This window comes from Coffea arabica, chromosome 11c, assembly GCF_036785885.1.
Source record: "Coffea arabica cultivar ET-39 chromosome 11c, Coffea Arabica ET-39 HiFi, whole genome shotgun sequence".
In the NCBI taxonomy this organism is placed as follows: domain Eukaryota; kingdom Viridiplantae; phylum Streptophyta; class Magnoliopsida; order Gentianales; family Rubiaceae; genus Coffea; species Coffea arabica.
In genome coordinates this window covers 39,126,799-39,154,585 of record NC_092330.1, presented here as the reverse complement: position 1 = coordinate 39,154,585, position 27,787 = coordinate 39,126,799, and the positions used below count along the sequence as shown (strand labels likewise).

The 27,787-nt window shown below is 37.5% G+C and overlaps 2 protein-coding genes and 1 long non-coding RNA gene across 3 annotated transcripts; all 3 read right to left on the bottom strand.

The window, feature by feature from the left end:
• Positions 1-1,807: 1,807 nt before the first annotated feature.
• On the bottom strand, positions 1,808-3,518 carry LOC113716207 (uncharacterized). The gene is made up of 2 exons (XM_027240503.2): positions 3,360-3,518; positions 1,808-3,141 (listed from the first exon to the last, which is right to left on the bottom strand). The coding sequence occupies exons 1-2, from the start codon at positions 3,516-3,518 to the stop codon at positions 2,062-2,064; spliced, it is 1,239 nt and encodes a 412-aa protein (XP_027096304.1). The 3' UTR covers positions 1,808-2,061.
• Positions 3,519-5,484: 1,966 nt separating this feature from the next.
• LOC140016890 (uncharacterized) lies at positions 5,485-12,103 on the bottom strand. The gene is made up of 2 exons (XR_011823130.1): positions 11,859-12,103; positions 5,485-5,832 (listed from the first exon to the last, which is right to left on the bottom strand). It is a non-coding gene; the product is annotated as an uncharacterized lncRNA (long non-coding RNA).
• An 893-nt stretch (positions 12,104-12,996) lies between these two features.
• Positions 12,997-16,599, bottom strand: LOC113716206 (putative late blight resistance protein homolog R1A-10). Its single transcript, XM_027240502.1, has 4 exons — positions 16,328-16,599; positions 14,528-14,732; positions 14,272-14,412; positions 12,997-14,118 (listed from the first exon to the last, which is right to left on the bottom strand). The coding sequence occupies exons 1-4, from the start codon at positions 16,597-16,599 to the stop codon at positions 12,997-12,999; spliced, it is 1,740 nt and encodes a 579-aa protein (XP_027096303.1).
• Positions 16,600-27,787: the final 11,188 nt, after the last annotated feature.

Sequence of the window (27,787 nt, the reverse complement as noted above, 5' to 3'; positions counted from 1 at the left end):
CGTATAGCAAGAAGAGGAATAAGAGGGAAATGGAGCTGAATCTTCAGGAAATTAACGGGATGGGTGACTGGGAAAGGTTCGGGGTAAATCTTTGGTCACTTCTTTTGAGCGATCAAATCTTGATCTTCCCTAGTCCTCCCATCCTGGTGATTTCCCATGGATTCTCCTCTTCCACCACTTATTCTATGGACTCAGATCTCTTGGGTTCATAAGGTAGTAGGCTCCCTTTGCTCTGCCTTCTTGTCCCTTGATCAATTACTACTTGGTAGTAGTAATTGATCATTAGATATGTTTAATGCAAAACTTTCTCATCATCATATTTCCTGACCATGGTTCTAGCCGAAAAGGGAGATGGAGGCTTGGATCTTGGGGATACTCATTCTAAAATTTGGAATATGTCGCCATTCAAACAAACACGATCTTCTATGTGACTTGCCACCATGAGTATAGACGTCTAAAAAACAAAAACCAATATGTCCTACTTTTTTCCCTCAAAAGTTTAGAAAGGGATTGCTCCAGAATTGTATTTATGATCTCCTGTACCAGCCTATCAGGGCCCAGTGGCTCCTCCTCTGCATAATTGAGGAAGTTGCAACTTTTACATTCTACTGATTCTGGACGTGATTTCTCATCAGATCAAAGGAGCACTATAAGGATTGTATAAATAACTGAAGAAGAGGCAAAAATAACCGAAGCGGGATAAGATTTTGTCGACTTTAAATTGGTGTAGAAGCATTACTGGTTGGTACTGTTGGGGGTGGATCTTTTTAGGAAGGCGTATGTGGCCAATTTGCAAAACAGCAGCGATATCAAACAGTAAACGTGAGCTTGATGCTCAAATGGGGATATGAAACGAGAAAATCCAGTTAATCCGCAATCCTTTCTCATCTGTTTTTGAAGACAATAAAACAAACTATTAACACATTCAACGAATTTGGCTTTGGTTTTGATGGAAGACAGAAATGGAAATCTAAGCCAAGATTAACAACAATAACAGGTTTGTACACTTCACTTTGAAGTGGTGGTTTATCACGATAAAGTTTGTGAAGGAAGTACTCCAATTGATTTCATTTTCCTTTTTGTTTACACAATTCAGATGCAGATATTATCTGGGCTGTCTAAGGGAAGTGGAAACTACATGTTTTGTCCAGAATAATTCAAATTAGAAAAGAAAAAAAGAGAGGACCATGTTTCTGGCCCTCCTATTTTTAACCTTCAAGTACTCCACTCTTAATTTTAGCTAATCAAAATGACTTTAACACTTCCAAATTTGGTTCTCTAACAATTAGATAACCACAAAACTACCCAATCCCGAATGAAATTAGTTAACTCAAATAAATTTTTTCTTGCATTGTTTTCCAACGTTCACACAGTTCATCAAGATGGGAAGCACTTGGTTTGGCCTGGAAGATCAAGATCCTGTAAGATGGACACGCTTTCTAGGCTTGCGTCCGGAGACTAAACTTGGCCAAGAAAAACACATATTCTTGCCCAACTAAATGTTTATATGACCACGAAAATTTTTAACATCCTCATATATTATTACCAATTCTGATGCAACCCCAGGGAACCAAAACCTGCATGAAAGAGATACACAGGAATAGTTACCTAATTTGAGGATTTCAAGCTAACATGGATTTCAAATAGAAAATTCTATACTGCGTAGTTCTTGGTCTGTGAATATATGCGTTCTTAGTGTTCATCATAAAGCATTTCTGTTTTCTTGTAGAAACAAATTTTAACAAGGTGTTGCATTTGCTTTGGCATACCACACTAAGTATCTTGAAACTATTTTACCAAAAGAAAATAATAATAATAATGAAAACCTTGAAACTGCGATGAGGAATCAGGACAGTACATAAAGGTTTAATTAACATTTGTACTTGTTCTAAACGCACACCGCTATCTTTTACTGGAAAATGTATAATAAAGTAACCTGCATAGGTATGTGCTGGTAAATTAAATACCCTGCAAGGCTTCAACAAATGAAAATCGGGGAAGATTAATCTCTTGGACAGTACAAAGCTGTGCAGCTGATCATGTTCTGCAATGCATTGCCATCTATGTATCTGCATTCTTTAGAAAACTATTAACTCTTCTTCTTCTTCTTCGTTCAATTAAAGGAAAAGCACGTAGATAATATGTGATAGGCAGTGAAGGAAGATCTCCTCTAGCAAATTTTTCGCAAATCATAGACAGTGAAGGAAAACCATTTCTTCCAAATGAAGCGTTATGCGATTGAGGATCTTCCCTGCCAAGTTTCCCACGAGTCATATCGATCTCTTCTGTGAAGGAATGGAGCATTCCTAAAGTCTCCAACAAAACTAATCGCTTGCCATTTTTCCCATCAAGAAATTTCTTGGCCGTCTTCTCGATACAGTATTCCTTTTCAGCTGAAGCAAATTCATATGATTCAAAACTCCATAGCTCACATCCTTCAAATTTCGACATTGCTGACCCAAGACCATATTTTTCTGCACATTCCAGCGCATCAAGAGCTTCGTTAGCAACATCCATGATACCTTTCACAAATTGGCGACAATGCCATTCATTAGAACGCTCGCACAGCTCAGCAAAGCTCAGCAAGAACTTTAGATGTTGGCTGAGAAAAGCTGACTCAGTACCCACTTCACGGAAAAAGTTCATAGCGTCTTTGAGTTCTCGACAAGACTGAAGCAGATCCCTCACCGCCTCACGACAAGGTAGTAAGGCTACATTGTGGCGTAAATCTTCCCAGTAGTTGTAGAAGTCAGATTCACCAAGAAATTTCTCCAGCTTATTCTCATTTAAACCCATCTGTTCCACCAATTCTCGCACTTCTTTTGGTAATTTTCTTCCCCAGCCGTCATGAAAGTTCATTGCATACTCACCAATTGACGGTAAATCTAGTAGCCCAGTTCTCCGAACAAAATCTCTTATAGGCAGCGCAAGAGGTGCAACATCTTCTAGTAATTGGTCCGGCAAAGTTGGGGGTCCTTCCATTTCCAATACTCTGATGACCTCACCAACTTTTTCAATAAATAACTTGGCTTGCAATATCTTTATATTCAGTATTTTGTGCAGGATAAAAATTAATTTGTCCACCATCACCAACAGACTAACAACTTCATCATTAGCCATCTTTCCCTCTGTCAATTCTACCTGATGTAATCAATTGTAAATTAACAAAGAAATCACTTTGATGTTTGGACTTAAACCTTTAACGGGACTGTTGTAAGTAAATAGGAATGAATCCCACCTATAGCTCCAAGATAGGAGTATAAAAAAGAAAAGAAAAGAAAAGAACGTGCTAACATCTAGGACAAGCATAAAAACTAGGGCCTGACAACATTGAATGAGAGAAAGAAGCTACAACTTACCAGCAGCTGAGAAATAAAGGGCCTTTGATGATCGGAATCACGATTGTTAGAGGAAAGCTGGGGATGAGAACCTGTGGTCAACGAAGATGAAGCAGCCAAGTAGCCCCAAGTGCCAAAAGTCTTGTCCTTGACTTCTTCTCCATTTCCTTGAGGGGACATATAGTTGAAAAAAGTTTGAATATTCAAGTCCTAGAACAGTTGGACCTGGTCCTACTAAGGGAGTAGTATAGTTGCATTAGTTGCATTCCTAAAGGAACAATTTGGCAAGAACTGTTACTAAATCCTAGCAGTTTGAATTAGTTACCGTAAATAGCATTTGTATCGATTTTTGTGTAAATTATAAACCATCATTTTTTTCTGTTCAAACTTCAAAGTAAGTGAAACTGTGAAGGTATGGCCCTTTTTCTCCCTTTTTTTTCCCTCTCTTTTTTCTCCTGAGCTGGTGGTACACAATTCATATAAGAGAAATTGATCTTCGTAAATATGAACTGTTCAACTTCCGTTTCAAAGCGCTTGAATTTTGTGGGATCCTTTGATCGTCAGATGCTGGAGCTCTAAGTTTACTAATTCCAGTTAGTGACTGAATCCGAAACAAAATTATAGAAGGAAAATACAAATGATCAGGTGCATATTCCCGTTCGAAATCCCTTGTATAATTCTTCTAAAGTGCATATTCATATAACCAGGTGCTCTAGAAAGCAGTGAACATTTTCCACAGAAATCTCGAGCCTGGAATTGCTTAATTTGGAAGCACAGTAGATGCTACAGCGTTTACAAAAGAGAAGCAATGGCATAAGCCACCCATACTAACTGGACATACAAGTATTGCAAACTGAAAATATGGAGCTTGTTATTTCTGTCCACCTTCGTTTTCCTGAATGATGTTGATTGTTAAGCTGATACAACATTTCTCAAAGCTGAATATTGCAAGCCAACTTCTAAGCCGAAGTTTGTTTCTGTTTCCTATTTCTCTTTCTTGATCCTGAACCCTGGTTGAGATGTGTAGGTTTTCACTGCAGATTTGGGGTACTAGAATAGAACTAACTCGTAACAACAACTCAAATCTGTTTGTCTTTTTCATTATTCGACTAGAGGCTTATCTCTCTTCTGAATTCATATCAAACTAGTTCAGATTTTATATGTAAGCATATTATTCATTCCTTACAACTGAAGGCTAATTCTTTAGGGGGAAATAATGGTTCTGCTTAATTTCCATAGAAGTACTAAGACATACTGTAAACAATCAATTCTAATCAGGAACGTACTGAGAACAGAAATGAGCATAAAAAGGGGTACCATAATATTAATCATCAAGAACAGACTAGGCTAGATTAGATGCTCCCAAGTCACAAGAATGGGTTTTGATAGCCACCTAGCTCAGCAAGCTTCTTTTTACCGTCTTTGCTTTCCTCTGGGCTACTGAATTGTGCTACTGACCTGCATTTGACTCTGGCTTTTTAACAGAACAGAGCTGCACGTCATACTAGCTATAATAGATACCATCAGATGGATCATCAAGATGGATTTAATCCTATTGGAGCAGTGTTAGGACAACAAAGTCAGAGGGTGGGGTTCCTCAACCGATCCAGTGTTAAACAAGAGCTAGTTATAAACATCAAATGGGAAATCAAGTAGTCGAAGTTAAAAAGGATAGAAGGTGTTGAATCAAGTATTCAAATTTCAATGAACTAGCTATCTAGTCCCAAAACCACAGGTTACTCGATATGCAAAGCTAGGGTCCCCTATGAGAAGAGATGCTTCTGTTCAGATTGTACTTTCATGAAGGGATATTGGTACCAACATCTCTTCACCATTAAGGTTCTCCTTCCTTTGGCCAAATTAAATATTTTGACACTGTCTAACAGACAGCATACTGGTGGACTGCATTTCAGCCCCATTATTAAAGGGTAATAGTAAAGTGCTTAGAAGGAAAACTCATCAGACAAAAGTGAAACTGGATGCATTTCTGAAGCAATTTTTCACTGGATAGATGGAGAAATTTTATTAAAACATTCTATTGCTTAAAATTTAATAGTATAATACACAGAAAACATGAGCTGAGCCAACATACAATGTCTACCATCAGTAACTTCTTTACAGAAGAAAGGATTACATCCAATAAATAGGAACATACACAAAGATTATTATTGCAAAGCTTCTTGTGAGAGGAATTCATGACATCCATGTTAACAGTCATGAAACTCATCTGAACCATAATAGATAATCAAGCAGGACATCAACATAGTACTACTGAAACAGGCATCAAGAAAACGTAGAATGGGAGGACCAACTTGTCAAATCCTAACTGAAGACTAAAACCATGAATATGCATTTGGCAGTCACAGCACATTTGCCACATGAGAGAGAAGTCTTACAAATGGTTATTTGGAAAGAAAGTTGGAAACAAAGAAGTTGTAAACATTGGATATTAAGAGAGAGAAGTGAAAGCACTCCTTATGCAGAGTCTGGATTCCTGTTACAAAAAGGGGAAGAAAAATAAGTAGCTTCATAGACAGAAGGAAAGAAAAGAATGCCATTAGCAATATTAGGCGCAGGAAAAGACATAACTACTCGAATCTCATACATAAACCATTTGAATCAAAGTGCTTCCGTCTTAACTGAAGTTCAAATGACAGGTTGTCAGCCTGTGCAATAATAAAACCTGTTCAAACTAAAAGTAATTTCTATAGATAGCGGTGAGTAGGGTCTGTTGGTTCTAGACCAAATTAATCATATAAGTAATAGTAATTTCTTTGGTAAAAATTTAACAAAGAAATTCACAAAATCTCATACCTCAATATTGCATTAACAAATGCAAATAATTTGTACCATCAAAGTTATTTTGGCATTGGTTGATGCGCAAACTAGATCTTAAAATTATTGGATGAACAGCTTCTGATCTTCAATCCGACCACCTTGAATTGACAGCTACTAAAAAGTTCGGTAGGGCTGAGGCGCGTTAAACGCTCTCTTTAAGACGATACGCGCCCCTACGGTATTTTTTAAACCGATGCAAAAGGTCTAGCGCGCCGCCTCCAGGATACAACAACCCAACTCTATAGTTGTTGCTTCCCTTTGATCTGCACAACCAAGAGAAGCAGAAGCTTCCCAATATCTTACTTTGCCCAAAAAAAATAGAATGAGAGAGAAAGAAATGAGTGTGAGGAAAATAGTATTTAGAATGATTTTTTGTTGAGAGAAGTGTATATATAAATTCTCCAAAGAATTTCACTATTTATAAGCTACAAAACCTTAAGAAAAAGGGGTTGAAAATGTGTAACGGTTTTTTCATATTAAATTGTAGTCAATTGGTAGAATTTGTAACCTAAAAAATTAATCCACATTTGAATGGGTTATAAAGACTCAATTAAATCCTCATTTGAACAAATAATTCATTTGTAACTCTAATTCAAATAATTGTATAATAACTCCATTTAAAATGCATTGTAACTCCCACAATTATAATTCCCATAACTCCCAAATAAATTATTATAACTCCTAGTAATGAAACTCCCACAATTATAATTCAAATAATTTCCAAATGAATTATTATAACTCCTTGTAAAGATTTGGTCAAGGAAAAAATTAAGATTTTATTAAAATACACCAACATTCCCCCACTTATTTTAATAAAATTTGAGAAGAATAAAGATTTGGACAAAGTGAGAACATCATGCATAATGAAAGTGACATTGCCTTGAAACCTTCATTTAGTGTTTCCATAATCTCCATATTAGAGTCAAAGTGGACTATAGCCTTGAAACTAAGACTACTTTAAGATATGTAGGATTATGTCACACGCATGATATTCAAGATATTAATTAACAAGCTTCTTAAGCCAGCACATTACGGCCTTGTGCTTTATCCCAGATTCATGAGTGCTTTAGAGAATTAGCCAAATTCTCATAGAAAGCGGCCTTTACTTCTACACTCACATAGGTGAGTCTATCAAGAATACCCCTATGACTAAGGCATTCCACCCATAAAGGGCTATAGAACTCATTAAAAGATTTATATCAAATCTTAACTTTTCCTTCGTCATAGAATCACGAGCATGCTCTACACCATAGGAAGGGATTTAACAATTTTATAATATATGCATGCTTTTCACCCAAACCATTCTATGATTCGTTTATCTCAGACCTAGTTCTTGGGATCTCCAGTCCCTAGGCAGTTGTATCCTCATAGATGGTTCCAATTTAAAATTTTGGCCTCAAGTCCCATTCCCCTTGATGTGTATCATATCTTTGACTCAAGCTTGAGATTTTACACAATAAAATAGCAAAGATATGATATCTCCGAATTTATTTTAAAATAATCTCTCTTAGTGGTTCAGATATATTGAACCAATCTTTGGTGAGAAAATTTCTCATCCATTTATATTTGCCAAATAATATAGGCATATATTTGCTCATATTCAATTTTTCAATTTTATCTCAATGGGCAGTAATCTAGTAGTGCACTAGAAACCATTCTCAAAATCTTCATGGTTAATTTTGCTTTTGCAAAAAATACCAAGAAAATATTTCGAATACCTTTATTTTTTTTCCACCACTTCTATTACCATCGTGTTTTTAAAACCCTAGCATTACACATCATTTATTGATCACCACTAATCTGCACACTCAAACCAAGGAATAAGAAACTCATAATATAATTCTCAAGATAATCTCACAATCAAATTTCAAAGTCTGTACCAAGATGGTAAAGTAAATGTATATAGCATTTAAAAGTCACGTTCTATATTAGCCATTGGATTTAGACACCCCCACTATTTATCATAACCAATCCATATCAAGTGCCTGGAGTACTATTCAGTAGCTTTTAACTATCACCAAAATTAACAACCTCCCAAGTTTAAATTTTTTCAACAAATTAGAAGGAATTATAAATAGTACTTACTAATTTAAGACTGAAAACAGAGGTAACAATTACAATTTTAGGCGACATTACCTTGTGCAAAATCATTGGGAGTATATGGCACAAAACAATCTAATAAAAGATGAAATTTATATTGATAACCAATTAAGTACCGAATATTAGCATAAAGAATACACTGAATTTTTTTTTTATAAACACAAAGTGGTAAAGCATTAACAAATGATTCATTCAATTCTGCAGATACTACTTAGATATTTATCTGCATAGTATTTCAAATTACTCAAGCTATTCTTCAACGTGTCATAGTCATGCACTCAATTGAAGAATGCAATGTTATCATGTAATTACATACTCCCACTATTTCTAACAATTATTCATTCAAGACTACTCATGGAGTTCATATGTTAAGATAGTGCAGAAATAGTGTTCTAGGTACTCAAAATGATATACACTCAAAGTAGTACATAAGCATAAGAGCCATCTTATTGGGTACAAATCACACATTAACATCAACCAGAAACTTGACCTTTTTTTTTTTTTTTTTTTAAATCACACACATTCAGCAACTAAATAACTGCAAAGTCATTCATATATTTTGAGATCATCATTATTTAAAATGAGGTTGTCTACAAACTTGAAAATTGAACTTGACTCCAAGTTATACATGCATTGTGTTTAGTGTATCTCGACTGCAGTTGAATTCAAGTTGACGGCCAACTGGTTTACAATTGTTTGAACTATAATGTCATAAGACTTGTACTTTTGTATAGCAATGTTTTCTTTTGCAATCACGTTGAAAACCAAAACCAAGAAAATACTCATATACAAGTCTTTTAGACATACTTCAAAACTATGAGATCGTACACATTAAAGTAATGAACTTTTAAATTTGAATGCGATTAGGCAATAATAAAATGCATTGCATTAATTACTTATTCTTAAAACCTCATCACTAGATTTCATGTGCACACATCTAAAATTACTTAGCAATTTCACAACCAGTTCAAAAACTTTGAATATAAAGTTTTTTTTTTAAATAGGAGCAAGTAGAATGGGCATATATTTCGAATTATTTATAGGCGCCTACACAATATTGATACCAGACTCCAAAGTACATAAAATCAATGGATATTATCCTTTCTAGTCCGAGTCTATAATTATGACCATTCACATGAAATATCTTGTTTATTAAAGTTTGTCCCGATTATGTTATGCACCATGTAAGATTCTCATCGTCGGAATTATGTTAGTTTTATGATTTGATTATTTAGAAGCAAAACATGCAACGAGAGGCTTATCGTCTTAAAATTGTTGGTTCTAGACCAAATTAATCATATAAGTAATAGTGATTTCTTTGGTAAAAATTTAACAAAGAAATTCACAAAATCTCATACCTCAATATTGCATTAACAAATGCAAATAATTTGTACCATCAAAGTTATTTTGGCATTGGTTGATGCGCAAACTAGATCTTAAAATTATTGGATGAATAGCTTCTGATCTTCAATCCGACCACCTTGAATTGACAGCTACTAAAAAGTTCGGTAGGGCTGAGGCGCGTTAAACGCTCTTTTTAAGACGATACGCGCCCCTACGGTATTTTTTAAACCGATGCAAAAGGTCTAGCGCGCCGCCTCCAGGATACAACAACCCAACTCTATAGTTGTTGCTTCCCTTTGATCTGCACAACCAAGAGAAGCAGAAGCTTCCCAATATCTTACTTTGCCCAAAAAAAATAGAATGAGGGAGAAAGAAATGAGTGTGAGGAAAATAGTATTTAGAATGATTTTTTGTTGAGAGAAGTGTATATATAAATTCTCCAAAGAATTTCACTATTTATAAGCTACAAAACCTTAAGAAAAAGGGGTTGAAAATGTGTAACGGTTTTTTCATATTAAATTGTAGTCAATTGGTAGAATTTGTAACCTAAAAAATTAATCCACATTTGAATGGGTTATAAAGACTCAATTAAATCCTCATTTGAACAAATAATTCATTTGTAACTCTAATTCAAATAATTGTATAATAACTCCATTTAAAATGCATTGTAACTCCCACAATTATAATTCCCATAACTCCCAAATAAATTATTATAACTCCTAGTAATGAAACTCCCACAATTATAATTCAAATAATTTCCAAATGAATTATTATAACTCCTTGTAAAGATTTGGTCAAGGAAAAAATTAAGATTTTATTAAAATACACCAACAGGGTCGAATCCACAGGTATTGGGAGTAATTGTTTCTTTTCAAATTCACAGTGACAAGGGGGTGTTTTTATATCAGGGGTGACAATTTAAGCAATTCAACTAAAAGTAAAATAATAAAAATAAAATAGCCAACTAGAAATTAAATAACTATTTACTAAAATCAAATGAATGATAATTAAGGATCTAGTCAAGAAATAACTTCAGTAATGGTTCACCTAATTGATCATTGAAACAAAGGCAATTCCAATTATTCACTAATAAATAGGTTATAACTGTCAAACAAGCGATAACAGTCAACCCCTCCTTACTGTGTCGGTGATCAAGGTATGACCGTTAATCACTGCTCTAATTAGGAAATAATCCTAGGTACGCCCGTAAGATTTAATTTCTCAATTGCCTTACGTATTAGATGAGCCCTATTCTAACCAAATAATGCGCTACTAGGGTTATTTTAGATTAGCCCACATATTCCCCTGACACAAATTTAATCATGCCAGTTGTCACTATTTTGAGGCAATTAAACAATTACGGATTTAATACCTCAATTAACAATAGATTATTAAATTAACTAATTATCCGGATTCAAGACAACCAATTAATTCAATAATCACAAGTACTACAATCAAGAAATATGCGAATACCAATAAATAAAAGGAAAAGATAAAATTAAATCGATTTCACAATTTTTAGGCGAACCAAAGCCTCCGTTATCCCTTAACTAGAGTGAGAGAGTTAGTTCATGTTGGATGAGAAAAAATCATACGAAATTGGCGAGGAAATCGCGGCCATCAATTGGGAAATGGTAAACTCGATTTAATGGAATATTGACTGAAAAGAAAAGCTACTGGAAGTACTCCATTGTTTTTGCTTCTCCTAACATGCGGAGAAAAGAAAACTACTCAAGGCTAAAAGGAAAAGTCAAAGCTAAAGCTACCAAAAAAAATGCTTCCTGACATGCCAGGGAGACCAAAAGCTACCCAGAAAACAAAAACAAAAGAAAGGTCAAAAAAGCCCCCCATTGTGCCCTTCCTCTGTACAATTTCTATTTCGTCTCTTGTGCCCTCTATCTCAATTGCGGCGGCCCACAGAAGAAAAGAAGACTTCGGCCCAAATTGCCCAAAAAGGGCTTGCGTCTCTTTTGTTCCCAAAATGCCTCTGGGACAAACCCTATCATCTGGATTCATTTTCTATTAAATTGGCACCTGTTATTATATTTTCACTCTACTCCTTGAAATAAATGTAGAATACTAAAAGTGAGTAGAATCCTACAATTAATTCACATCAGGTCAGGTAATAGGGGAAATTAATAATAAAATAAATAATAAAATTACACCCTATCATCAAACTATTAGATGCAAGTAAAAGATCACAAGTCAAGAATCATACAAGGAGAGTGTTTAACATACCGATCACTTCTGAAAATAACATCAATGCCTTCAATCTGTTCTTGAATTTCTTTAGCAAAATTCTCAATAGGTTCACTACAATAGTGGGCCTCAAGCCGCTGCAGGGTACCAAGTTCCTCAACACCAAAAGGGATCTCCTCCAAGAGCTTGCATGATTTCAGAACAAGATGTTGAAGGCACGGAAAGTGGCGAACTATTATTGCTTCCCAATGGATCAAATCAGTGTTTTCAATTAGCAAATGCTTTAGACTGAAAACCTTCTTCAGTTGGCTCCCATTTTGGCCCTTGGAAAGCATAATTTTTGAGTTTAAGCACCTCAAGGTTGGGCAACATGGCAATAAAGGTCATATCTTCCCATGGTAAGTAACTCCAACTCAAACTCAAATGCTTAAGAGTCACTGGCAAAGCAGCCAAGCCCAAATTCTTTCGCACTTCGCTATTTTGTGTGAGGAAGGAACACTCCAGGGTTTCAAGTTCTTGCAAGCAAACAAGATTATTTAGGACTTGTGACAAACTGTCTGTGCTGTAGTCTTCTTTAGTTTCACAAATTCCCAGTTTCTTAAGATGGGGCATGACACTGAAAACTTCCTTTGTGCAACATGAAAATTGTATTGTATAGAGAGTTTGCAGGTGTTCTGAAGCAAATGGACGAGGAAGGTTATCTTGTACAGTGAAAGGATTCTTTAGATGACAAGCTGCAGTAATATGCACATGCCTCAGTGAAGGCATACTCCAATACTCCAGTAACAATGTTGGGCTACCGCCAGATTCCCGACAAAGCCATGGACCATGAATGACTAAGGTCTGGAGATTCCTCTGCTGGGAAACTAAGGCAGGAAGCTCATAAGTAACATTGAGTGCAAGATACCTCAAATGTATCAGTTTTAGAATTTGATCAGGGAAGTAATCGAATGCAGAAAGAATATATCTAATACTCTAAGCAACTTAAAGCCTAACTGAAAGAATAGAATATCAGGTACTATATTAGCACCCAGTGTGAAACACAGAAAAGATGAGACATGTGGGATTGCAGGTGCTGCAGACACATCACTGTAGGGATCCAAATGGAAACTCAGACGACGTTGATTACGCGTGCCTGTTTGAACACCTTTGGCACTTCTCCTTTGTATGACATGCATTAAGTTCTCCTTTGAGCTTCTTTCAAGCACAATTCCCGTAAGAAGTCATGGAGGCGACAAGTTTTGACTTCCCCCCCAAAGCGCTTCTTTTCAACCAAAACTAAGGTTCTGCTGATAAGGTCTTCCAAGTAATCCTCTCCAATCTGTTCCAACTGTTTCTCTGAATCCAAATATAAGAAGCCCTCTGCAGCCCATAAATTAATCAATTTTGAAACTTCAATCTCACAATCTTCAGGGAAAATCCCCATATAGAGGAAGTAGGCTTTCAGGTGATGAGGCAAGTAATTGTAACTCAAAGCAAGTATATCTAAGCAATTTTTTGGATCAGTAGGAACAACTGAGCTAACCTCCTCTGCAATATTATTCCAATAATTGTATTCCCTGATGACACGTGAGAGAACACCAGCAACAACGATAATAGCTAGAGGTAATCCCCAGCATCTCTTAGCTATTTTTTTTCCAACTCCCACCAATTCTTGGGGGCAGCTTGCTGTCCCGAAGATGAGCATTTCCAATAGTTCCCAGCTTTGTTCTGTATTCAGAAGGTTCATGCAATGAGGTGGCTTTTTGGGACTCACATTTGTTGCTAACTCCATGAACCGAGTTGTAACTACTATTCGACTTCCATTTTTGTCATCAGGAAAACAACTTTTGACATCATTCCAAGCATCAATACTCCACATGTCATCCATAACAATCATATATCTCATACCTTTCAAACTTTTGTATACAACTTCAGCTAATTGAGCATTGCTCTTCTCAACCATTTTATCAGTGGACCGTGCAATGGAGCTCAAAAGGCCTAGTAACAAATCTCTCACTTGATAGACTTGGGATACTGTTATCCATGCACGACAATAGAAGTGATAAACAATATAAGGATCATTAAAAGCTTTTCTAGCAAGAGTTGTCTTGCCAATTCCGCCCATCCCAGAAATTGTCACTATTTCTAGTCCTGGCAGTCTAGTGAGCCCCTCCAAGATAGTCGTCAGCTCAGCATCAAGACCTACCACAATATCCTCCTTATTCGAACTAAGTGGTGCTTTCCTGATGCTTAATCCCCGCAATCTTAGACTCTTTTCATCTATATTTGTAGTCACTCTCTTGATAGATTGAACATCCTATAATGCATGAACTAAAACTCGTCGAATGCCCTTCTTTCCATCTAAGGCACTCTTGACCGCAGTTTCAAGAGAACTTTTCCCCACTGCCTGCGGTAGGAATCTAGATGGTGACTCACTATTGGACAAAGTGCAAATGAGGTACGTCTTTACTGACTTGACTTGATTGTCCACGATACATTCTTTAACAAGATCTCTTGCTCTATAAGCAACGTCTTTGATGCATTTCAGCAAGTCATGATCCTGGAATTTATCAGAAGAATCATCAAGAAAACTCAGCAAGGAGAAAAGATCCTGGTAAAGAATTGTGATCTCAGAAGCAACTTCATAGAAAAATATTATGGCCTGTTTGAGCTTATCCACGGCCCAAAGCATTTTTTTTTGCTGCTTCACGAGAAGGTTGATGAACAACGTAGTTGGATAGATCTATCCGGATGTCGAGGGCAGTGGTTTCCAGAAATTTCTTCAGGTCTTGCTCCAAAGATCCAATTTCCGTCAGAATTGGTGGCTTTTTTTCCTGCAATTTTGGTATTCCGCAGCTCAAGGACACTGTTCTTTTCTTGATCTCCAAGAAGTCAGCATGCAGACCAACTGCCCCAAGAAATCCTTCAAAGCTGGATGCCAGAGTTTCCGGTTCTTCGCTTAATTGCTGTAAACCTGAGCTCGACGAAGCTAAGGGTTCTCCTGTAAGGATCGAATACAAGCTAAGAGGGGGGTGAATTAGGTTATATATAAACAAGCCAAGATATGAGTCACCTTTTTCTTTTCGACCTTGCTTTCTTTTTCAAGGGGACCTCACTGAGAAGCAATTGATGGACTAGCACAAGTAATCTGTGAGTAAGAGAGGTAATGCAATATCTATATATATAACAAGACAGTAAATGAAGGGATGGAATTGCAAACCAAGTTTCAAATTTGACTAAGTTTGAATATCACTTTATATATCAAGCTTCTTCAATATGATTAACTTTCCACCAATCTCTTGTGTACAAAGAAATGATCATTTCCTCCTTGCCTCATGTCTCACTTGATCAAGCAAGGAAGTTTTACACTCGCACGGATAACCCTCACAAAGTTACACTATTGAAGAAATTGAATCACACTTGAAAAGCTTAAAGGAGATTACACAACCAAGAGTACAAATCTTCTTTTTGGAGTATTTGTACACTTGAATTACTCAAGATCTGATGTAGACTTAATGTGTAAAAGTTCTTTTGAGGAGTTGACTAATCTCAGTTTATAGGGAACCAAAAAATTTTTCAATTAATACTGTCAACGGATAGAAGGTAGCTGGAAGGTCAACTTGCCGTTGGTAGTGTCGGACGTCCTTTGAATTTCTGCGTCCGAACGAAGACAATGAGTTCAAGATGATTTCTCGCAATTCTTAGGACGTCCGGTCCCTCCACAGTATACGTCCGAAAGTAAACTTGCAAATCCTTCTTTATTTCTTTCGGACGTCCGATGCTCCAGTGTTTTGCATCCGAAGAGTGGCAACGTTTGTCGGACGTCCGGTGCTCTGATTTTGTGTGTCCGAACGAGGTCAGTGATCATAGATGTTTTGACACATTACCTTCGGACGTCCGAGTGTGAGTTCTTTATGCGTCCAAAGTTACTCAATGGTTGTCGGCCGTCCGATATGGTCCTTTTGTGCGTCCGACAGCAATTTCAGTAATTTGTCAAACCTTGATCCAGTTTTTGCTTCAAGTCTTTGGTCTGGTTTTTGTTCCAAATCCTGAAATGAACTCTTTAAAGTATGTTAGTAGCATCTAATTGTTTTGTAATCATCAAAAGTTATGAACTGAGATATACAATCTTCCCCTTTTTGATGATGACAAAACATTGTATGGATCAAAACGAATTCAACTCCCCCTCACTTATACGATCCATATCCATTTTCTCCCCCTTTTTGTCATCATAAAGCAGCCATACCAATCAAATTTATCAGCATTCAATAGACATTATCAATTTGACTAACCAGATCAATATATCAACAAAGGATAAAGACATCCATTCACAGCAAATGATAAAAGCATCCATTCATAGAAAAAGAACATCAGTTAACAGAATAATATCAGTTTTACAGACCAAAAGAGAATTATGATCCTCATAGCATAGCAAAAGTTTTTCAATGTAAAAGATGAACTATTGTCCTAGTGATGAAATGCAAAGTCCTAGTAGCGCTTAGATGGTGATTTTCAATGATCCAGACCTTCTCCTGGTTAGACGAAACTGCTCAGGATTCACTTCATCCTCAGTTTCATCATTATCATCTTCAGTTGTCTCCACAGTTACAGGAGCCTTGCTTTTATCTTTGGGCTGAGAGCTGGAAGCATGTGCCTCTGGAGTGGCTTCAGTACCAGGAGTATGCTCTGTGGGCTGAGGTCTTGACTTTTTTTGAAGAGCACTTTCATTGAATTCAGGGATTGGAGGCACGAGGAGACTCCTTTTTTCAATAAAGGTGGACTGCTCGCCAGGAGACATGATGATACGAAATATGGGCCGCTTATGGGCCATGTTTTGGGCTGCAAGAGATTGAATCTTTTAGTAATAGTTAGTAGTTTATTTTCCAGATTTCTATTTTATTTGCGAGGAATAAATTCGGTCCAAGACCTCATGTTGAGTTGGATCCGATTTATAGAGTCTAGGCTCACCATTACTTAAGTTGGTTAATTAGCTTTTTTGGGTTATGTTGGGCCAGCTTAAAAGCCTTCATTGGATCGATTATAAGCTGACCATTAGATAGTGGATTTGAGTAGTAGAATTGGCCCAAAGGCCTAGCCTAACTGAGTTAGGGTTTTCCCAAGTTACTTTAGGTTTTCAAGTTGTATGGCTATATATAGCCAAGGCAAGAGACGTTCATGATCAGTTTTGAAGATCAATAAAATTGTGAGTTTTCACTTTTCTCTTTCCAAGAGAGCCTCTTTGAATATTTGAGAATCTTTCTCAAGTTATTCAAGTGAACTTATCAATCAAGTAACTCCTTGGTTGTGGCGTTCCTCTACCTATAGTTTGGTTCGCTAATTCATTAGGTAACGGGTTGAGATAATATCAATAGTGTTCGTTATCTCGGGGATTAGATTTGGGTCAAATTTCCGCTGCTAAACCGTTGGTGATTCGTTGTCTAGATCGCGTCAAGTGAGTTTCATATCATCTGGTATCAGAGTTTCGGCTCTTGATTCAGGTTAATATCCTTTTTCTTTTCTTATTTGTCTATTTTTTTTTTCTATCGAAACCCTAGCCGCCTTTCAATTTTAAAAGAAAAAAAAAATTTTTGATTCTTGTTTTTTTTTATTATTTTATCACTTGAGTCTAACCTACCCCCTTGATTGATCGAGATTGGAATTTCTTGGTGTGATTACGTTCTTGAAAACAGGTTTTTCAAGGGTTTAACTCCCATTAAATTTTTTCCAAGTGAAGTCCTAACCTTGCATCGAGTCGTCAAAAGCAAAAAAAAAAAAAAAAAAAATACTGTTCACAGCGGTACTGTTCATCGGAACTGTTCACACTGTAGCAGTACTGTTCATCGCCGCAACTGTAGCAGTACTGTTCATCGTACTGTAGCAGTACTATTCATCCGAAAATTATTTTTTTTTTTTTCTCTTTTTTCCCCATACCTTGTGGTTGTTTCTTGTTGTTCTTGCTTCTTGTGGTTGGCTTGATAATTTCTTGAAGTTCTTGGATTACATATAACATTCTCCGAGTTCCTCCTTTGTAAACAAGCACTCGATTTGTAGACAAATCGTCTTTCAAGAGGAGGGGAATGATGAGAACATGAAGATTTGCATGGATTCCTTTCATTTTACAAGTCTTCACATTCTAATGATGGTTGATGGTGCAATCGGGCTCGAGAATCATTGAAGATCCAAATTTTTCAAATTTTAATTGGCTTCCAAATCTTGATTGGTATCTTGATTGATATCTTGATTGATTTCCAAATTGAGAGTTAAGTAAGTTGTTTGAATTAGGGAATAAAGGCTAAGGTCATGTTGACCATAGTTAAGCCAATTTGAATTAGTTAGTTTCCTATTCTAGTTGAATTAGAGTTTTAGGAAAGCAGTTAATTGCTTCCAAATTTGTTTAGGAAGTTGTGTCAAGTTTAGAAGTCAAGTCAAATAAGGAAACTTGTATTGTTTCCAATTTAGATTAGGGTTTTGAGTCTTGCAAGGCTATAAATAGCCAACTTTATTTAACTATTGAAAAAAGGAGACAATTATGAGATGAATAAAAATTGAGAGTTTTCTCTTTCTTGTTCCTTTGGGAGCGTTCCTTGATACAAAGTGAGTTGTATCTCCTTTGTTCAAGTTTTGGCTTATCAATTCAAGATCACGTTGAATTGTGGCGCCATTCTACACTTGCCTGAGGTTCACTAATTCGTTTGGTTACGGGTTGAGATAATATCAACAAGTTCGTAGTCACGGGGATTAGAGGGGTCGTAAGGTCTTTCCATCTTTGTATCCATAACCTGATCAAGATAGATCCTTCCGCTGCCTGATCGATTCGGTTCTTCAAGACAGGTTCTTGTTGGGTCGAGTTCGTATCACGAGACAAACCTTGAAAATCTTGTTGACGACTCGATGCAAGGTTAGGACTTCACTTGGAAAAAATTTAATGGGAGTTAAACCCTTGAAAAACCTGTTTTCAAGAACGTAATCACACCAAGAAATTCCAATCTCGATCAATCAAGGGGGTAGGTTAGACTCAAGTGATAAAATAATAAAAAAAAACAAGAATCAAAAATTTTTTTTTCTTTTAAAATTGAAAGGCGGCTAGGGTTTCGATAGAAAAAAAAATAGACAAATAAGAAAAGAAAAAGGATATTAACCTGAATCAAAAGCCGAAACTCTGATACCAGATGATACGAACTCGACCCAACAAGAACCTGTCTTGAAGAACCGAATCGATCAGGCAGCTGAAGGATCTATCTTGATCAGGTTATGGATACAAAGATGGAAAGACCTTACGACCCCTCTAATCCCCGTGACTACGAACTTGTTGATATTATCTCAACCCGTTACCTAATGAATTAGCGAACCAAACTATAGGTAGAGGAACGCCACAACCAAGGAGTTACTTGATTGATAAGTTCACTTGAATAACTTGAGAAAGATTCTCAAATATTCAAAGAGGCTCTCTTGGAAAGAGAAAAGTGAAAACTCACAATTTTATTGATATTCAAAACTGATCATGAACGTCTCTTGCCTTGGCTATATATAGCCATACAACTTGAAAACCTAAAGTAACTTGGGAAAACCCTAACTCAGTTAGGCTAGGCCTTTGGGCCAATTCTACTACTCAAATCCACTATCTAATGGTCAGCTTATAATCGATCCAATGAAGGCTTTTAAGCTGGCCCAACATAACCCAAAAAAGCTAATTAACCAACTTAAGTAATGGTGAGCCTAGACTCTATAAATCGGATCCAACTCAACATGAGGTCTTGGACCGAATTTATTCCTCGCAAATAAAATAGAAATCTGGAAAATAAACTACTAACTATTACTAAAAGATTCAATCTCTTGCAGTCCAAAACATGGCCCATAAGCGGCCCATATTTCGTATCATTCCCCTCCTCTTAAAAAAAGATTTGTCCTCAAATCGTGTTTGGAAATGAATGGTACTACAAGAGTTGGCAGTATGAAACTTCAAATCTCCACATATTGGCTCTCTTAGAATGGATGATACTTGCATACGTCATGATTATTGTAATTCGGTGCACATGTCTCTTGGTTAGCTTGAAAATGCTCACAATCCGCCATGGGAAACTCAAGGCTTTACTCCAACCACTCCAAAGCTCTCTAATCAGCATTGTGTCATGAATGGTCGAATTTGGACCTACACAATAAATCACACGATTAGGATTTGTAGGTATAAAATCACTTGACAGCTTACCATTCACATTCACAAGATAAGGATCTTCATAGTGGTGCTCAATCAGGCTAGGAAAGTCTCGGACATGATTGTGCAAAGTTACAAAATTCATTGCAAGTTGTTGTGGGTATGGCCTATCTTGCACAAATGGAACAAGATCGAGATAGGTAGCTTTTGAACCCTCAAATTGAAGAATAAAACCAGGTTGTAAAGAATCAGAATTTGGACCAATGAGGAAAGGATTGTCACCAACAAAATAAGAAGGAAATTTATAACAAGTTTCAAGTGTAGAAACTCCCTTTGAAACTTCATTATTCCTCCCAACAAGCAAATCAGGCTCATGGTTGACGTTGAACATCAATGGATGACAAAGAGAGACAACACTTAAGGTGCAAACTCCATGAAAAGTTTGATATTCACCAATGGATTTAGGCATAGAACATGCCAAGATCAACTCAATTTTTCCTTGCTTAACCTGCATAAAAGTAGAAACACTAAACAAAGTAGAGTCAAGATCGTTAGAAAAAACATATGATCTCACATCCTTTCTCACAATCAGCTTACTCTTAGAATTTTTAATCTCTTTTTCATGCTCAGTAGCTGACTTTTTCCCCTCATTATTTTTAACCTCTTTCTCCTTTTCAACTCCTTCGAATTTTACCTCTTCAGTCACAATTCTCTCCTCCAGCTCTTTCTTCATACTATAACGCTCATGCTCACTCTTCATGTATGCTAGATCAATACAAAGTTGCTTAGAGTTAAGCGACACAAGCCTGGTACGACGGCCATTAAATGTGAAGGAATACTTATTAGTATATCCATCATATTTGACTTCTCGATTAAACATCCACCATTGTCCCAACAGCACATGCGTCACTTGAATGGGAACCACATCATACCACACCTCATCCACGTATTGACCAATACGAAAAGGAACAAGTGTGTGCTTAGTAATCCAAATATCACCACTATCACTTTGCAACTTGTAAGGTCGAAGACGATCAATGGTTGGAAGATTCAATTTCTCAACCAAGACAGTACTTGCGAGATTAACTTCACAACCCTTATCAATGGCTAAGCTGCAAACTTTATCCTTGATATGGCAACGTGTATAAAACCAATCATTTTTTTGAGCTTTGATGATTTCCAATTGCTCAGTTATCTCACGCAAGGCCACAGTATTTACTCCTTTAGGCACAAGATGGTGAAGCTCCAGTTGAGCATTCGTTTGTCTCATACTTTTATTACCTGCAAAACTCAACAAAAATTAGTAAAACAGTCCTCACTCGCTCCCTTACGTGTTTCCACTCGCACTCGTGTATATGGATGTCACTCTAATGGACTTACCAAATACCTTTACCTGTTGGGTTAGGTAGTTGAGAAATGCTGCTCAAGTCCAACAACCGTTACCAACCTTTCCACAAGTGTAATCACAAGAATGTAGGAGAAAATGTAGGAAAGTGTTCCTAGAATCTAGGAAGAATATAGGAGAGTTTCCTAAAGTGGATGAGAGAATATAGGAAAGGTCCTAAAAATGGATGAGAGAATTTTAGGAGAGTTTCCTAAAAAATGGATGAGAGAATTTAGGAAAGTTTTCAAAAAAAAAAAAAAATGGATGAGAGAGTTTAGGAAAATTTCCAAAAAAATGGATGAGAGAATATAGGAAAGTTTCCAAAAAAAAATGGATGAGAGAATTTAGGAAAGTTTCCTAAAAAGGTAGGAGAGAGAGTGTCCAAGTGAGTACAAAGAGTTATCCAAGTGCTTTACTTAGTTTCCTAATTGATTTTGGAAACAAGTTAGTTTTTGAAAACCCTTTGAAAATCCTTTTCCTCTTGAACAACTTTTGGTAACCTTCTTGAAACAACTTTTGGTAATCTTCTTGAAACAACTTTTAGTAATTTCCAAATTCTACTCCAAGAAAGATTGCACAAATAAGATTTGGTTTCCTATTCAAAACAATTTGGTTGCCTCTTTCTTTCCTTTCCTTTTTTTTTTCTTGCCAACCAATTCCTCTTTTCTTTCTTTTTCTTTTTGTTTTCTGTTTTTTTTTCTTGACTACAACTATCGACCACGACACAAAACAAGGAAGTCCACAAATAATAACTACCAAGAACTCCAAGATCTTTCAAGAACTTTCAAGGAAGTTGTCAGGAACTTCAGAAATTTCAAGATTGTGATCAAGAATGCAAGAAACTCAAGATTATTGTAAGTTCTCTTTAAAATTCACAAAATTCCAACAAGTTTTGCCAAAATTCAGATTTGAAAACCAAATAAACAAGTTGGATAACACAAACAACAAGGCTGGACAGATTTGTATTCGGTGAACAGTAACGATGAACAGTGTCGGTGAACAGTACGATGAACAGTGTTGGTGAACAGTACCGGGTGAACAGTACCGCTACAGTAGCGATGAACAGTACGATGCTACAGTACTTTTTTTTTTTTTTTTGAATTGACACACAAACTGATTTGAAACAAGAGTATGTGACTCGAAACACAAAAGAAAAGAAGGATATAACCTGGTGGTTGTCGACTAGCTCTGATACCAACTGATGTGAGAAGGATCTAGACGAACGCCAAGTTGAGTGGATTTGCGGAACTTTGACCCTTCTAAAATCACGAGCCACGAACTAAGGAGAATCCTTAACCCAAGACTAGCCAGTTTAGTGAACCAAAGTATATTTAGAAGAACGCCACAATCAAGGAGACTACTTGATTGATAAGTTCAATGAACAACTTGAGATTAATTCTCAAGTATTCAAAGGAAATTCTCTTGAAGCAAGAGAGAGTGAATAAACTCACGAATATGTTATAAAATCTGAATTGTCCTTTAATGAATGAAAACCTAGGCTATATATAGCCTTACAAGACTCAAACCCTAAAATGTCCAATGGACGACCTTGCCCTTCATTAAGGGTGAAAATGTCAAACAACTAATGGACTAAAATTAAGACTCTGAATTCGGCCAAAGTGAGGTGAAAATTGACCGAAATTATTAATGCTAACAAACAACTAATAATGGTAATAAAATCCTAATTAGCAAGCTAGTACTTCATGAACTAGTCTTCATTTGGTTCTTCCATTTGAAGGAAAGTGTAGAGAATAGTTTCTCCATTATGTAATCCTTCAATGGTCCTCAAGTCATCACCAACTCGTTCTTGAATCGTGCAAATAAGAGCTTGAAGTGAATCTTGAATTCTCCTAGCACGCGCTCTTGTAATTGGACCACTGGGTATTTGCATGACCTGAGCACTAGAAGTTTGAGTAACCTTGAGCCCCTCCTCATTAGTCCCCTCCTCTTGAAGGCGATTTGTCCCCAAATCAAACTCATCATCTGCATGAAAAGGACTCAAGTCAGATACATTAAAAGTAGCATGTACCCCATACTCACCTGGAAGTTCAAGTCTGTAGGCATTGTCATTGATACGCTCCAGGACTTGGAATGGACCATCTCCCCGTGGAAGTAGCTTACTACGCCTTTTGACTGGAAACCTCTCTTTGCGCATGTGTATCCATACCCAATCGCCAGGCTCAAAGACCATCTTGCGGCGCCCCTTGTTGGCACTTTGGATGTATTGAAGGGTACGCTTCTCGATGTTGGCCCGCACCTTAGTGTGTAACTCACGTACAAATGCAGCCTTGGTCTTACCATCCAAGTTAACTCTCTCATGAACAGGTAAAGGAGTTAAATCCAAAGGTGTGAGAGGGTTAAAACCATACACAATTTCAAACGGCGAATATCGTGTAGCAGAATGGACAGTGCGATTATATGCAAATTCCACATGTGGTAAGCAATCTTCCCAAGACTTAATGTTCTTTTTAATAATTGCGCGCAATAGGGTAGATAAAGTCCTATTTACCACTTCGGTTTGACCATCAGTTTGTGGGTGACTAGAAGTAGAAAATAGCAATTTAGTACCTAGTTTACACCACAAAGTTTTCCAAAAATAGCTAAGGAATTTGGCGTCCCTATCAGAAACAATAGTGCGTGGCATGCCATGTAATCTAACTATCTCACGAAAGAATAAATCTGCAACATGCTTAGCATCATCTGTTTTAAGACAAGGAATAAAATGGGCCATTTTGGAGAAACGGTCAACTACCACATAGATTGAATCATGTCCTTTTCTAGTTCTAGGTAGTCTAAGCACAAAATCCATTGACAGATCAACCCATGGTTCATGTGGGATTGGCAAAGGCGTATAGAGACCATAAGGGTGTACCTTTGATTTTGCTTGGTGACAAGTCACGCACCTCTCAATGTGGCGTTCCACGTCACTCCTCATGCGTGGCCAGAAGAAATGTTCTTGGAGAATCATTAAGGTCTTGGCAATGCCGAAGTGCCCCATTAGCCCTCCTCCATGAGATTCTCTTACTAAGAGTGTGCGCATGGAGCTCTTGGGAATGCAAAGCTTGTCCTTGTAGTATAAGAACCCCTGAGAGATGAAATAATGCTCACGAGAGTGTCGTGGCAAGGAGGAAAAAATCTCACCAAAATCTGAGTCAATTGCATAAAGTTCTGTAAGGAACTCAAAACCAAGCAACTTAGCATCTAATGTAGTGATAAGTGTGTGCCTTCGCGAGAGTGCATCAGCCACTACATTCGTCTTACCTGTCTTGTATTTGATTACAAAGGTAAAACTGTCAATGAAGGTAATCCATCGTGCATGTCGCTTACTCAACTTGTCTTGGGACTTGATATGCTTGAGCGACTCATGATCGGTGTGCAAGACAAACTCACGAGGGCGAAGGTAATGTTGCCATGTTTGTAGGGCTCGCACTAAGGCCATGAGTTCCTTATCATAGGTTGAGTAGTTTAGAGTAGCCCCATTCAACTTCTCGCTAAAGTAGGCAACTGGGCGACCTTCTTGGAGTAAAACAGCTCCAATACCTATACCAGAAGCATCACACTCTACTTCAAAAGCTTTGTCAAAGTTAGGTAAACTAAGAACAGATGCATGTGTGAGCTTGTGTTTAAGTAATTGGAAAGACTTAGCTTGTTCCTCTCCCCAATGAAATTGCACATCTTTCTTGACAATTGACATTAGTGGGGCAGCAATTGTGCTAAAATCCCTGACAAAACGCCTATAGAAGCTTGCCAAGCCATGGAAACTTCTCACCTCACTCGCATTGGTAGGGGTTGGCCATTCACTAATAGCCTTCACCTTGTCTTGATCAACATGAATTCCCTGCTCACTTACAACATAGCCTAGGAAAACCAATTGATTTGTGCAAAATGTACACTTCTTAAGGTTAGCGTAGAGGCTTGCCTTGCGAAGTGCATCGAGGACCATTTGTAAATGCACAACATGCTCATCTAGAGTCTTACTATAGATCAAAATGTCATCAAAGTAAACGACCACAAATTTACCAATGAAAGAGCGTAAAACATGATTCATGAGTCTCATAAAAGTACTTGGTGCATTGGTTAGCCCAAAAGGCATGACCAACCACTCAAAAAGTCCATGTTTTGTTTTAAATGCAGTTTTCCATTCATCTCCTTCTTTCATGCGAATTTGATGGTAACCACTTTTCAAATCAATCTTAGTAAAAATGATAGCACCATGTAATTCATCAAGCATGTCATCCAAACGAGGTATGGGATGGCGGTACTTTACCGTGATGGCATTAATTGCCCTACAATCAGTGCACATTCGCCATCCTCCATCTTTCTTTGGAACAAGTAGAACTGGGACAGCACAAGGGCTTAGACTCTCTTGAATCCAACCCTTACCAAGCAACTCCTCCACTTGTCGTTGTTGCTCCTTGGTTTCCTCAGGATTGGTCCTATATGGTGCCTTGTTTGGCAGGGAAGAGCCAGGAATGAAATCAATTTGATGTTCAATTCCCCTTAATGGAGGCAAACCATTAGGTATATTCTCAGGAAAGACGTCTTGATACTCCTGTAAGAGGTTAGTAATAACACTAGGCAAAGAAGCATCAAGAGCATTAGTGAGTAAGGATTCCTTGCCAAATAAAATAAATAAAACCTGATTAGAATGCAAGGCCTTTCTGACATCTTTTACCTTGGCAAGCATGCTGGGTTTTCTCTCCTGTGCGGCCTCGAAGACCGAATGAGAGTGGTCCAACTTGCTTGAAGAAGGGTCGGCCAACACCAATTTCTTAGTTTTGCCGTTGTCCTTCTTGGTGGTAGCATGCAAGTCATACTCTTTTTGTAGACTAACTTGATCCTCATGAACTTGTTGAGGTGTAAGAGGTGCAAGTGTAGTCTTTTTACAATTATGCATAAAAGAGTATGTGTTCAAGAAACCATCAAAAGTGACTCTTTTGTCAAATTGCCAAGAACGCCCTAAGAGTATATGTGCAGCTTGCATTGGTACTACATCACACATAACATCATCTTCATACCTACCAATGCGAAAAGTAACCAAAACTTGTTTAAGAACACGTACCTCGCCACTGTTGTTTAACCACTGAAGCTTGTAGGGACGGGGGTGCTCACTAGTTGGCAATTTTAGTTTCTCCACCATCAATGCACTAGCAACATTAGTGCAACTTTCGGGGTCAATCACTAAGCTGCATACCTTGTTGGTCACATGGCATCTAGTGTAAAAGATGTTGTCACGCTGAAACTCATCTTTACTAGCTTGAGTAGCTAGTGCCCTTCTTGCTACCAATCCAACCTTGTCTTGAGTTGGAACTTCCACTATTTCATCTTCCTCTTCAACCAAGGAAGGCATGTCTTTGTACTCCTCCTCTTCATCGTCAGTGACAATGTCTTCATTTGGTAGCACAAGCATGGTCCTTGGATTTGGACATTGGCTTGCAATGTGCCCAATTCCTTGACACCTCCAACATTTGGTGTCACGATTCCTAGGTTGTGAAGTTTCAATTGTTGGCTTTGAAACAACCTTGGAGTCGGTTTTGGTAAAAGGTGGCCGTGAGCTCGACCCTTGATCTTGCTTCGGCTTTGGAGTGGTCCAAGCATTCGAACCTCTCTCTTCCCTTCTAGGCTGGAATGGTCGAGTAAATGTTTGTGGATGAGGGGTATAATTTCTGGTTGTACCCCTCCTCTTGAGCCTTTGCTCAATCTTGATAGCCTTCTCCACCATATTTTCGATCTCCACATAGTATTGAAGCTCCAGTTGATCGGCTATTTCAACCCTCAATCCATTGAGAAATCTTGCCATTGTAGCCTCTCTATCTTCTTGAATGTCAGCTCTCAACATGGAGATTTCCATGTCCTTGTAGTAGTCCTCGACTGATCGTTGACCTTGTGTCAAGGTTTGAAGTTTGTGGTACAAGTCTCTATGGTAGTGACTTGGTACAAATCGCTTCTTCATCAGTCTCTTGAGCTCAGTCCAAGTGGTTATAGGTGGCTCTCCACACCTTCTTCTGCTTGTAGCCACTTGTTCCCACCAAACTATGGCATAGTCGGTGAATTCGACTACGGCAAGTCTCAATTTTTGTGCATCGGTGTAGTCATTACAATCAAATACTAGCTCTACTCGACTCTCCCATTCAAGGTATGTATCCGGATCAGATTTGCCTTGGAATGGAGGAATCTTCATCTTAATCCCCTTGATGGCATCACCGATTGCTCTTGTGGATCGCTTTGGTCTTCTTTGCTCGTATGCCTCATGTTCCGAATCAGCATTGGAGTCACTAGATTCCCCCATGGTGGATTTTCCCCTAGATTTCCTAGAAGAAGCCCTAGATGAACTTAGTTGATCAATTTGCTCATGGATTGTTTCCAACCTTTGGTCAAATCTCCTCTGCATGTCCTTCCACATATTATCCATTTTAAGTGACAATTGAGCAATGGTAAGTTCATTTTCTT

Coding starts and splice junctions, on each gene's coding strand:
- LOC113716207 (XM_027240503.2), bottom strand. CDS start 3,518: ATGTCCCCTCAAGGAAATGGAGAAGAAGTCAAGGACAAGACTTTTGGC. Junction 3,142..3,359: donor CCTTTATTTCTCAGCTGCTG/GTAAGTTGTAGC, acceptor TGATTACATCAG/GTAGAATTGACAGAGGGAAA.
- LOC113716206 (XM_027240502.1), bottom strand. CDS start 16,599: ATGTCTCCTGGCGAGCAGTCCACCTTTATTGAAAAAAGGAGTCTCCTC. Junction 14,413..14,527: donor TAGATCTATCCAACTACGTT/GTTCATCAACCT, acceptor ATTCTTTACCAG/GATCTTTTCTCCTTGCTGAG. Junction 14,119..14,271: donor TGGACAATCAAGTCAAGTCA/GTAAAGACGTAC, acceptor CATGCATTATAG/GATGTTCAATCTATCAAGAG.